General features: G+C 34.5%; 1 protein-coding gene across 1 annotated transcript in view; it reads right to left on the bottom strand.

Moving 5' to 3' along the window:
* COL4A5 (collagen type IV alpha 5 chain) overlaps nt 1–13,441 on the bottom strand; it is a 273,437-nt gene that overhangs the window by 123,984 nt on the left and 136,012 nt on the right. Inside the window, 9 exon segments of the mRNA XM_033201238.1 lie at nt 3,912–4,044; nt 6,433–6,474; nt 8,003–8,056; nt 9,779–9,823; nt 10,089–10,145; nt 10,242–10,295; nt 12,435–12,527; nt 12,697–12,738; nt 12,829–12,864. Coding sequence (XP_033057129.1) covers nt 3,912–4,044; nt 6,433–6,474; nt 8,003–8,056; nt 9,779–9,823; nt 10,089–10,145; nt 10,242–10,295; nt 12,435–12,527; nt 12,697–12,738; nt 12,829–12,864 — 556 coding nt within the window.

The raw sequence follows: 13,441 nt of genomic DNA on the forward strand, positions 1-13,441 counted from the left end.
GGCTTCCAGTGAACTCATCACCCAAATAGTGACTATGTACCCAATAAGTAGCTTTTCAATCTCCCCAACTTTTGGAGCCTCCTATGTCTATTGTTTCCATCTTTATGTCCATGCATACCTATTGTTTATCTCCCACTTCTAAGTGAGGACAGATGGTATTTGGTTTTCTATTTCTGAGTTATTTCACTTAGGGTAGTGGCCTTGATCTGCATTCATGTTGCTGCAAAGGACATGATTTCATTGTTTGTATGGCTGCATATTCTTCCATAGTGCATATGTACCACATTTTCTTTATCCAATCCACTTCTGATGAACACTTAGGATGATTCCATGACTTTGCTATGATGAATACTGCTGCAATGAACATATGAGTGCACGTGTCTTTTTGTAGAATGATTTCCTTTGGGGAGATACACAGTAGTGCGACTGCTGGGTGGAATGCTAGTTCTACTTGTAGTTCTTTGGCAAATCTCCAAACTGCTTTCCACAGTAGTTGAACTAATTTAAATTCCCACCAACAATATATAACTATGACCTCCACATTCTTGCCCAATTTGTTATTTTATGACTTTTTAATAATAGCCATTCTAACGTTTGAGTTAGTATCTCATTGTGGTTTGGCTTTGCATTTATTTGCTGATTAGCGATGTTAAGCATTTTTTCATGTTTGTTGGCCACATGTATGTCTTATTTTAAGAAGTGTTCTGTTCATGTCTTTTGCCCAGTTTTTAATGGGGTTATTTTTTTCTCTTATTGATTTGTTTAAGTTCCTTATATTAATAGATTCTGGATACTAGCCCTTTGCCAGATGCACAGTTTACAAATATTTTCACCAATTCTGTAGGCTATTTACTCCATTGATTGTTTCTTTTGCTGTGTAGAAGCTCTTTAGTTTAATTAAGTCCCAATTATATATTTTTGTTTTGGTTGCATTTACTTTTGAAGTCTTAGTCATAATCTTTGCCTAGGTCAATGTCCAGAAGAGTTTTTCCTGCATTTTCTTCCAGAATTTTTATAGTTTCAAGTTTTGCATTTAATTATATTTCATACTATATTAGAATTGCTAAACCAGTTTTATGTATAGCATTTGCCCAATATATATTGCATTATTTTCAGATTATATCTGTCACTTTGCTTTAGATATGTCTACTACACACTATATATAGGTATTTTTAATTTCAATTTTGGTCAGTGTCTTTTAATCAGTGTTTAGTTCTTTCAAATTTGTTGGAGTTACTGACTTATATTTAACTTCTTCTTGTCATCTTATATTTTATTTTCTATTTGCCCAGATTTGTCTTTATTTTGCCCCAATCCTAACTTATATCATATAAGAGATTTTTAGTCATTTTCTTTCTTCAATTGGTGTGTAAGTTATACATTTTATTTCTATTCTTCTCTAGTGGCTACTATTAATATTTTAACCTATGTACTTAAACCTATATATTTCTAAAAATTTATACAGTTAACAAGATTTATATTATCTTTCCCTAACAAGACAAAACACTTCTCTTTATTCTCTCTGCATCTACACATCACAGGTTAATAATGCTTACAATTATAGCTCCAAGTTGTTACTTAAAACATCTTTTTAAAAAATGACCAGTACTGATTTAGACTTAATATGCTTTACTAATATATTTTCTAAGCGTTGGTTCTTGCATGCTACCGCTATTCTCATTTTATCGAGAATTCCTTTTTTCTTTTTGGAGTAAAACCTTCAGTAACTATTTCAGAGACAGTCTGAAGGTGTTAAACTTCCTATGTATCTCATCTTCACATTAGGATGATAGTTTAGTATAATACAGAATCCCTAATTCATAGTAATTTGTCCTTATCACTTTGAAAATGTGCTCCATTATCATCCTCTGACTCACTGCTTTGTAGGTGATCGGCTTTTTGTGCTCAAATAGTTTTTAAGTGCTTCTTTTTATCCCTGAATTCTGAAATATCCCTACAATGTGTCTAGTTATGGGCCTTTGCATTACTATTATTTTACTCTTGCTTAGTGCTGAGCTTTTCCATAGTGATGTATGTGTTTTTTAATAGATGGAAGTTCTCAGCCATTATTTTTTTCAAATGCTGCCTCTTGTCCCATTCTCTCCTCCTTGACCTCCCTCATGAGATAATTTTGGAGCTTCTAGGTTTATCCTTTATACCTCTTAACTTTTCATTCATACTTCCCAACTCCTTATCTCTTTTACTGCATCCTGAGATAATTCTTTATTTCAATTTTCCAGATACAGTATGTATTTAGTTCACTATCTTGAGATTAGGAATCTGAAGTTCACATTTAGGAATCTGAAGTTCACATTTAGAGTATAATGGAACCTATTTTTATTTTCTTTCTCTTGGGAAAGATCACTATCACTCATCTCATCATTTTGTATTTCATTAGCCACATATTTTTGAAGGAAAAGGAATAACAATTTATTGAATATGTATGTGTGCCAGGCACTGTACCACATGCATCTGGAAATTTTACATACATCACTATTATTAGCCTATTTCAGAGAACATCCAAATAAACATTCTAGATAAGGGCAGTACTCAATTTGTGGCCAAATTAGAAATGTTCCACTATACTGTGTGTTTTCAAAGGCAATAATATAAAACTCAGTATTGAGCTCTAAGATTTTATTTTATACAAAATCACCATGGGGATTTCCAGTTAGGTGTTTCTGAAATTTTAGGTGGATAATGCTGCTTGCCATTTTTATACAGGAAATCTTGCAAAACTAGGCATTACTTGGGGAGAATATCCTTCCCTATTAGCATGAAAAGTGTGATGATTTGCCTATTAAATCTCAGAATTGTTTGGTGTAATATAGTAATAATAAAATGTACCCCAGTTAATATGGCTATCATCAAAAAGACAAAAAATAACAGATGCTGCAAGGATGCAGAGAAGAGAGAACTCATACACTGTTGGTGGGAATGTAAATTAATGCAACAATTATGGAAAAAAGTATGGAGGTTCTTCAAAACACTAAAAATAGAACTACCATATGTTCCAGCAATCTCACGTCTGGGTATACATCCAAAAGAAAATAAATTAGTAATTCAAAGAGATATCTGCACTCCCATGTTTACTGCAGCACTATTCACAATAGCCAAGATATGAAATCAACCTGAATGTTCATCAGTGGATGAACAGATAAAGGAAACGTGGTATAAATACATAATGGAATATTATTCGGCCATAAAAGAACGAAGTTCTGTCATTTTCAGTAACATGGATGAACCTGAAGGACATTATGTTAAGTGAAATAAGCCAGGCACAGAAAGGCAAATACAAATGCATGTTCTCATTCTTATGTAGGAGGTTAAGAAAAAAGTTGATCTCATGGAGGTAGAGAGAATGATGGTTACCAGGGGCTGGGAAGGGTCAGGGGGAATGAAGAAAGGTTGGTTAATGGGTACAAACATACAGTTAGATAGAAGCAATAAGTTTCAGTGTTTCGTAGCACAGTAGATTCACAACAGTTAACAACAACTTATTGTATATTTCAAAACAGCTAGAAGAGAAGATTTTGAATGTTCCCAACATAAAGAAAAGATAAATACTTGAGGTAACGGATATTCTAGTTACCTTGATTTGATCATCATACATTGTACCCATGTATTAAAATATCACATGTATCCCATAAATATGTGCAATTATATATCAATAAAAAATAAAATGTAGAAACGGGAATCTTAGGATTAAAGGACACTATTCACTTGGGCTTTTTTAAGTACAAGTGAGTAATATGGTGAGAGAAGGTATAGTGAGATTTGGGAAGTATCTGTCAATTAAAAAGGACTTGTGTCTTCTACTTCCATGCTTACCATGGAACTGATCTGATAAAAAGTATACATGGATTAGTAAGGATGCTATAAGCACAAGGCCATAATGCAATCTCATTTACCTGGAGGTCCAGGAAGGCCAGGTGGACCCTGTATTCCAGGAAATCCTCGCTCTCCTTTTTCTCCGGGCAAGCCAGGCAACCCAATGTTTCCTTTTTCTCCTATAGTTATGCCAGTCCCAGGTCTAGGAATTACCTTTATTACAAAAGAAAAAAAAAAGAAAGAAATGCAAAGAAGAAAAGCCTTGTTCTCCTGAAAATACTATGGGAGCCACATATGATTGCAATGTCATCATTTTCACATAGTTTATGAATCACATTCCGTATTGCTCCCATCCTCCAGCTGATTAGAAAATGTCCAATACAAGTAACATTACCATGTTCCTGAGCCCAAGGCATATAAAACTAAAAGTATTTTTGATGTCTCTTCTCCTATAATCCACATTCAATTAATTCCAGTCTCCTAAGCCTGACAATTCTTTACAGAAAACATCTCTCCAATTTGCCCCCTTGATTCCTGTTACCACAACTGTATCATCAACTCACACTTAGAGTAACAGAAGCACCTCTGATCTTGTCCCTTGAATTCCAATCTATTGTTAGGATATGCTTCCTCAAAAACCATTTGTGTGCGTGTGTTAACTATTCTGCTTAAGGATTCAAAATTGCTCACTACTTTTTACTACAAGTGCTGCTACTTTTAATCCTGAACTGTAAGTCACTTTTCACTTCCAATAACTCTCTCACCTATTTAATCTCCTATTATGTCTTACAATAATTTTTATTATAGTGAAGTCTGTCTGATTCTAATCATTTCATTCAACTTGCACATTCTTGTCTATGTCTTTACATATTCCATTCCAAACGTGTAATGCCTTTCCCCAATCTTTCCCTTTATTAACCCACATTTATTTCTTCCTTTAAAAAAGAAAACTCCCCCATAAATATATATACCTACTATATACCAAAAGAAATTTAAAAATAAAACCCATCTTTTCTTTATTGATTAAACCCAACTAACTAATCATTCCTTTTTACTTTGTATTCTTGTAACTCAAGTATTTTCTAAAAAACTTAATCTTAAATAAATTAAATATTTAAAAATTCTTCTTATAGACCTATAAAGATAAATGAACATCAGATTTAAGAGACTGCCAGTCTGATGTACAAATTAACACCTAATAGCAGTGTGATATTTCATCCTGTCTCTATTGGATGGATATAAGAAACATTCACACAAAAGGAGACAAAAAGTTGTGGGACTTAGGATTGGAATAGTGATTCAGAAGGAAACTGGGCTGCTAAATAGGACTGTACTCTCAAAATTTCCATTTCTTCTGATACTTATTAAAATTTTATCTTCTCTTTTTTTTTTTTTTTTTTTTTGAGACGGAGTCTGGCTCTGTCCCCCAGGCTGGAGTGCAGTGGCCGATCTCAGCTCACTGCAAGCTCCGCCTCCCGGGTTTACGTCATTCTCCTGCCTCAGCCTCCCGAGTAGCTGGGACTACAGGCACCCGCCACCTCACCCGGCTAATTTTTTGTATTTTTTTTTTTTAGTAGAGACAGGGTTTCACCGTGTTAGCCAGGATGGTCTCGATCTCCTGACCTTGTGATCCGCCCGTCTCGACCTCCCAAAGTGCTGGGATTACAGGCTTGAGCCACTGTGCCTGGCCTATCTTCTCTTTTTATAAAGATATTATTTCCTAGAGGAGTGAAGCTGATTTTAAAATGAAAGTGAATAAAAAAAACTAAGATCTTCTATAAGTATATCCTCATTAGATTTAGTACAGTCCTAGGTACTAATAACTGAGACTCACTATGGATAATAAGAATTAAGTTAATGTTACTAACATGTCTGGACACATAAGTTTTCCAACATTCGCACTGTTGCGGCTTCAATGCAGTTTGAAGTCAAGAGTCTTACTAAATTTCAACCAAAGAAAAACCAATATGTTAAACCTCAGCAACGATATTTTATTCCTAATAAGACTGGAAATATAGTTGACTTAAATTTCATAGTGAACACAAACATGACAAAATCTGAAGCTCTCCCACTCCCAATTATTCTTTCATAAAGCAGCTTCCTACGTTCATTATTAAAAGTCCCTAGAAAGCACACACTCAGGAAAGAAAGAGGTGTGAATCAGACAATTACAAATTTAGAAAACCTATTAAGACCAAATCTATCTTTCTCCTGAGCTCTGCAGGGGAAAGGACCAAAACCCCACCCCCACCCCAACTTCCCCAAGTTTTGTTTTGTTGTTGTTTTCATTGAACCTTTGTAAGCAACACTTGCACCACCTGCTGGTTGCTTGAGAAGTGATCTGGCAATCATGAGGTAAAACAACCCAAAGCCATAATTTTAGACCTTTACCATGCAGAAGTAATGCATAGGCAGAACAATACAAGACCTTGAGGTCAACGTTACTCAAGTTTTTAGATATAAAGACTTTTAAGCCAGTAGAAATTGATAATGACTTGAAATTTTCTGTTCTATGAAGAAAAATAGGGAGTATGCAATTAAGGCACAAAAATGATAATGCATTAATAAATTTTGATAAATGAATACTAAAAAAAAACTTACAAGTCCAGGAGGTCCAGGTGGGCCAATGTCACCTTTTTGGCCCTGTTCAATTCAATTGTAAATAGGTTAGTAAAATTCACATGAAAACATCGATTTCCTCAAGAATATAAGAGAAACTTTTCAAAAAGACCCAGAAATCAATCATAAAATACCTCAAATGAGAAAAGCAACATGAAGTAATGAAACAATTCTGAGCTAAGCCTAACCTGTGATGTTGTCTCAGATTTACTAGCTATATAATATTGACCAAGTTAATTAACTTCTCTGGTTTATATACAAAGAATAAAGATTTTTGGACCAGAGTTTTAAGGTATTTCTAGTTGTAATGTTTTTTGATTTTTAAGATTCCTATTTTTAGCCAACTACAAATACTCTATAAAGAAGATAATAGAAAAAATTGGTAGCACTAGAATCAGTGAAAAAATTACATTTTTTTTTTTTTACATTTAGCCATATTTCTCCTCATAAAACTAGCCAAGGACATAAATGTAGTGTCATTTCTATTAGTGACAGATATTTCAGATGCGATGGACTTAACTATCATAAATAATAGCTAGTAACTCTGAATTGCTTTTGTGAGCTTGCTCTTGGAAGTTAATGAAAGACAAGTTCAGATAGAACTTTTATCTTTGATTAGTAGCTACAACAGCATGGAAAAAACACAATATTCAATATTCAAATGTTACTCTACTACTGGCCGAAACACAAGGATGGTCTTTTTCATACTTCTATTCTGACTCTAGTCTTGTTCATAGAAGCCATCCATCTATATACAAATATTACCTGACAAAAAATCATTTTATCTGAATATTTCCTACCTCCCTTTATTCTAATTGTGCCTTTTAAGCCATGCTAGAACTTAGACCTAATTTAGAAATAAACCACCATTAAAATATGTGCCTTCTGGCCTACAAGTTTGTAACGCCTTTCCTTCCTTGCCTGAAAAACAAAAAAGCTTTCAGTTTTTGATACAAAGCAATTAAAGACAAGAGGGATTGGAGTACTGGTTATTTTGTGACCTGCTAAAACTCTGGTAATTGTGTGCTTCATACAATGTTTCAAAGTCATTTGAAAAATAGGTAACTAAATAATTGACCTTAGTCAGGCTGCATTGGCCCAGTAGGGGGGAAAAACAACCAAGAATTAACCACAGACTTACAGACAATAATTGCATATAGAATGGAAATGTTTCCTGGCGACGTTCTACATTCACAGCTATAAGCCTTTTTCGTAAGAGGACCTCACTAAAATAGTGCTGAATTCTCTTTGCGGAAAAAAAAGCTTTGCCGACAATTGCTCAAAGTAAAGGCAATGACTTTTCACAGTGGAGATGCTAAAGTTAAACAATGCTTAATGTATTTCTGCAACATGGACTGTGATTTATGGCAATGGAAGAAAATTTAGCAAGTGTGGTATAAAAGAAAAATGAGCAAAAGATGAATAAAGAAGGAATATTTTGAGTATAAAAGCTAGTTATGTAGACTTTTTCCATTTATAATTCAAACTTGAGAGAAGAAAAGGATTATTTTAGCTAAATAAACCAGTCACTTCAAAGTATTAAAATTCTTACCTTTTCACCATCCCTTCCGGGTTCACCAGGGTAACCAGGATCACCAGGCAAACCCTTTAAAAAATAGCGGATAGGGTGACATCAGCACAAATGGTGGGGTTAGGAAATCTCCAAAAATCGTCTTCTCCATAGAAGCAATGAGAATACTGGCAAAAATGGTCAGTCAGAATTAACTTTCATAACTTAACCAAAGCTTGCAACAATTCAAGGAGTGTTTTCTCAGAAAAAAAAAAAAAATGCTGAATCTTGTGAGAACTCAGAGCTTTGTGGCATTTTAACTTGCTCTATTCCCACCACCTCTCCTCACAATCAAGGTGAAAACCAGCAGCCTAGCAACTGGAGAGGAAAGAACAGGGCTAGAGCTCCTTCAAAGCCCCATTTTCAGAGAATTATCATTATTTGATTTGTCTGGTGGTTCAAAAGAAGACTATTTGCAAGGCTGCCTTTATTTGACCCAACTTGGGCCCTCCCAGTGCAGAGAACAAGAGAACAGCCTCCCTACCGTCCAACCCCCATTTGTTGAAAACACTAAGAGGCAATTGTTGAATATCACAGCTGCCTGAATCAAGACAAAGACCAACTGTTCCAAAAGAAGCCAGGAACTGAGGCCCTGAATTTACCTCTTGATATTTTATAATATTTTTGAACTAGAGATTGTAAATTGAGGATTGCCTGTTTAGTAAAATATCCTGAAACCAATTTATCTGAATTTAGTAATTCTAACCTATCTTGTTAAGAATTATCCTTTTCCCTTGGAATAACTTACAAATTTCATCAAATATTCTCTCTGTCCTTGAAAAACTCTTGCCTACTGCAGATACTCTTGATAGTGAAGCTGCTTGAAATAATGTTCTTGGAATTACATATTTTATTTCCCATGCCCCTTTTTGGTAGTAAGTAGAAATATTACCTGTCAAACTTTTACTGAAAAAACATGTTCACACACACAAAAAAACTGTATGGGAATATTTATAATAGTTTTATTCATAATGGCCACAACACAGAAACAACCAAAATATCCTTCAATGGGTAAATGGATAAACAAACCATGGTATATTCAAATTATCAAATACTACTCAGCAATAAAAAAATGAACTGATACACAATTCAATGTATTATGCTATGTGAAAGGATGCTGATTCAAAAGGCTATATACAAAATGATCTAATGTATCTGACATTTGGGAATAGGCAAAATTAAAGAGACTGACAAAAGATCAGTTGTTGCAAGGAGGTTGGGATAGGGGAATAGGGAGGAGATAACTACAAGAGCATGAGGGAACTTTTGAAGGTGATGGAAGTGTTCTTGATTATGGTGGTGGTGACACAACTGTATGTGTTTGTCAAAACACAGAACTGTAAACTAAAGATAGTTCCTTTTACTGTATGTAAATTATATCTCAATAAATCTGACTTTAAAAAATAAAGGAACCTCAAATTTATATTTGGTGTAATTGGATTGTTTGTAATGCAAAGCATAAATGCTTGAGGGGAAGAACACCCCATTCTCCATGATGTGCTTATTTGCTTATTTCACATTGCATACATGTATCAAAATCTCATGTACCTCATAAATAAATATATACACCTACTATGTACTCACAGACATTTTTAAAAATTGAAAATTATATTCAAAAGACAAAGACTGGATAATTTCAATTCATTTAAACTATTTCCAGACCCCACACTCTTTGTCATACTCTTTCTCTACCACCATATGTTATACCAACATATAAATGTCTCCAGTTTTGCAGGGGAAAGAACCTTAGCTACTTACAGGAATTCCTGGTTGGCCATTTTCTCCATCTTTGCCTGGTTTACCCTACACGATACAAAGAAATGATAGAGCAACAACATACATTTGTTAGTTAGGAAGTATAAAGTTAAAGAATATAACAAGCTTTATTACTGGCTTGGACTATATTAAGTAGACTTTTTAGACATCAACATTATGATGTCAGTAGTGATATTTTGAAACAATGGAAGTAAGATGTAGGAAGAAAGAATAAAATCACACACACACACACACACACACACACACACATTTAGAATTTTTTGCAAAGAATATTAGCAGTTACATCACTTACTCTTTTGCCTGGCTCTCCTTGCTCACCCTTCTCACCTTTCTCACCACCTGGGGGACCCTGTACACATAAAAATAGTTTCACATTGGTTCATAGGATATTGTGTACCAATGCCAATTTACATTAAATGATGCTAAAGCACTTTAGGTTACTTACTGGAGGACCACGTATCCCTGGAGGTCCAGGAGGCCCTCGGTCACCAGGAAGTCCCTATGCAGTAGTAGGGGAAAGGAAGTCAATGTTAATACTGGAACATGCTTTTCATTCTAAGCACTAGCACTAGCAAGGAGCATTTTTAATAAACTGAACCACAGCTACATCTATGTTGCAGCAACATGGTTAGAGCTGGAGGCCATAATCCTAAGTGAATTAATGCATGAACAAAAAATCAAATACCACATGGTCTCACCTATAACTGAGAGCTAAACATTAGGGGCACAAAGACATAAAGATGGCAACAATAGACACTGGGGACTACTAAGAGTAGAGGGAGGCAGGTAATACTTGTAAAACTAACTTCTGAGTACTATGTTCACTTCCTGGCTGATGGGATCCGTACCCCAAACCTCAGCATCATACAATATACCCATGTGACAAACCTGTACATGTACCCCCTGTATATACAATAAAGGTTGAAATTTTTTAAATAATAAAATAAAAATAAATCTCCCTCTAAAAAAATTAAACTGAACTGTATACTCATGTAGTATAACCAAAGTTAATAGGGTGTTTCTAATTTAAAGTTGAAATATTCTAAGCAAAATTAACTAGAGCTATCTTTGCTCATTTCAGTTAATTTCTTGTCTATATACAAGCCAAGATTTGAGGTAAATAACAAGGCAACACTTAAAATGAAAAAATGACAATTTTTTATTCTTATAAAATATTTAATACAAAGTAAGAATACCTACAACAAGGAGATTTTGGGGTCACATGGCATACTTATATTTTGGCAGATAATTAAATGGCCAAAGTCATATTGATGGTAGAGTTTCAATACAACTTTTCCTTTATTCTTAACTTTCTTATTCACATTTAAGAGAAACAAAAATGCACACATTCTGTTTGTTTAAGTGTGGGCCAGTATGCTTTAAAAATATATCTAATTTCCCTCATCTACTCTAGCAAAAGCAAGGGTATCAGATAATTATTTCTAAACACAGCAAAGGCTTATAGAGTAACATTATCTTTCTCCTTGCACATCGGTGAAATGTAGAGAACACTGTCATCATTCTGACTTACCATAACCTAATTTTATACATGAATGGATTCTTCAAATAGCCAAAAATGGAAATAACCCAAATGCCCATCAACTGATGAATAAATGGATACACAAAATGTAGACTATTTACACAATGAAATATTATTCAGCCATAAAATGGAATGAAGCACTGATATGTGCTGCAAAATGATTTAACAAGAAAACACTATGCTAAGTAAAAGAAGTCAGACACAGAAGACCACATATTATATGATTCCATTTATATGAAATATCCAGAATAGAAAAATTTACAGACCCAAGAAGTAGATTAGTGATTACCTAGGGCTGGTCAATTTCGGGAGAAATAGGGAGTACAGCTAACATAGGTATGGAGATTTTTTTGAGGAAGCCTAAAAATTTTCTAAAGTTAGATTGCACGGATAGTTTCACTACCCTGTGAATACACTAAAAAAATTGAATTCTACACTTTAAATGGGTGGATTATATGTATGTAAACTGTATCTTGATAAAGTCATTTTAAAAATTTAATGATCTCAGCCAGGTGTGGTGGCTCACGCCTGGAATCCCAGCACTTTGGGAGGCTGAGGCAGGCGGATCACGAGGTCAGGAGTTCGAGACCAGCCTGGCCAACATGGTGAAACCCCATCTCTACTAAAAATACAACAATTAGCAGGGTGCGGTGGTGGCACCAGTAATCCTAGCTACTAGGGAGGCTGAGGCAGGAGAATCGCTTGAACCTAGGAGGCAGAGGTTGCAGTGAGCCAAGATCATGTCATTGCACTCCAGCCTGGGTGACAAGAGCAAGACTCAGTCTCAAAAAAAATAATAATAATAATCTCAGATCCTTGTTATTTAAAAAAATACCCTGATATATAACCACATTTCAGCTTATAATGCATTTTAATGGAATGCCACTTACATATAAATATTATTTTTAACTTTTTATCATTTTATTTTATTTTTTCAGATTCATTGAGGTATAACTGACTAATTAAAAACTGTATATATCTAAGGTGTAAACAATGTGATGTTTTGATATACATATACATTGTGAAGTGGTTACCACCATCAAACTAATTAACATATCCATAGCAAGATTTTCATTGACTTCCTCCCTACTTACTCACCTGATCTCCTTTCTGAAACTCTACATCAATTGGTCTTTTCTGTTCACTGATCTGCCCAGGTGGCCCAGGTGGGCCCTGAAGACCTTGCTCACCCTGTTTGCAAGACAAAATAGGGCAGTGATATTTCATAACCACCACAGACAATAATATGACATGTAAGATAAGATAACTGCAAGAAGCAAGAGAAAGAAAAAAGGCAGTTCAAATGACTACAAAAAAAGAAAGCTGAGGGCTGAATAACCAACTCTCTTTCTTTACTCACCTTTTCACCTTTGGGTCCCTGGAAGTTTAAGCCCATATTCCCCTGGAAAGAGAAGTTTCCATTTAAAAATCTCACTGACAGTAAGAAAAGGAATCCACACCAAATAAAAGATATAAAGAAAAAGAAAATTACCTTTGGTCCTGGAAGTCCTGGTGGACCAGGAGGGCCCTATGAAGAGAAGAAAAAAGAGAAAATAAAATGTTATATTAATAAGTTAATTTTAAAAGTTACTTAGCTTCAGAAAAAGTAAGGTGTGAAAAAGCACATCAAATAGTATTTTCTTGTCTGTTTTCATTTTAGTCAGAGACACACGTTTTAATTGATTAAAATGAGTTAGATGAATGTGAGTACCTCTGATGACAGAACAGAAATGGGCAAGAGAAAAAAACTGGGATGGACAGAGGTAGAGAGGTAGTCCCAGTGTCAAAAATCAATTCAAAAGTTAATCTCAACAGACCCATCAAATTTTTCACATTAGAATTATAGGTAAACTTAGGTACCATAAAGCAATTAACTATCAAGTTCCAAAAACCATGTGTTATTTTTTAAAATCCAGTTTGATTTTTATACAATCTGACTTTGTGTATTTGAGAATGTTTCAAGGTTTGAAAAATTAAATAGGCACCTTTCTGCTCAAGTATGTTGCCTCTTAACCTCAATGGGCCTATTTATTTATATATTGTATCTTGGTGACATTTCTTTCGGTCTTTCGGTGTTTGTTTTTTTTTTTTTTTTTTTTTGAGAC

Source organism: Trachypithecus francoisi, unplaced genomic scaffold (genome assembly GCF_009764315.1).
Source record: "Trachypithecus francoisi isolate TF-2019V2 unplaced genomic scaffold, Tfra_2.0 Lachesis_group6, whole genome shotgun sequence".
Classification (NCBI taxonomy): Eukaryota; Metazoa; Chordata; class Mammalia; order Primates; family Cercopithecidae; genus Trachypithecus; species Trachypithecus francoisi.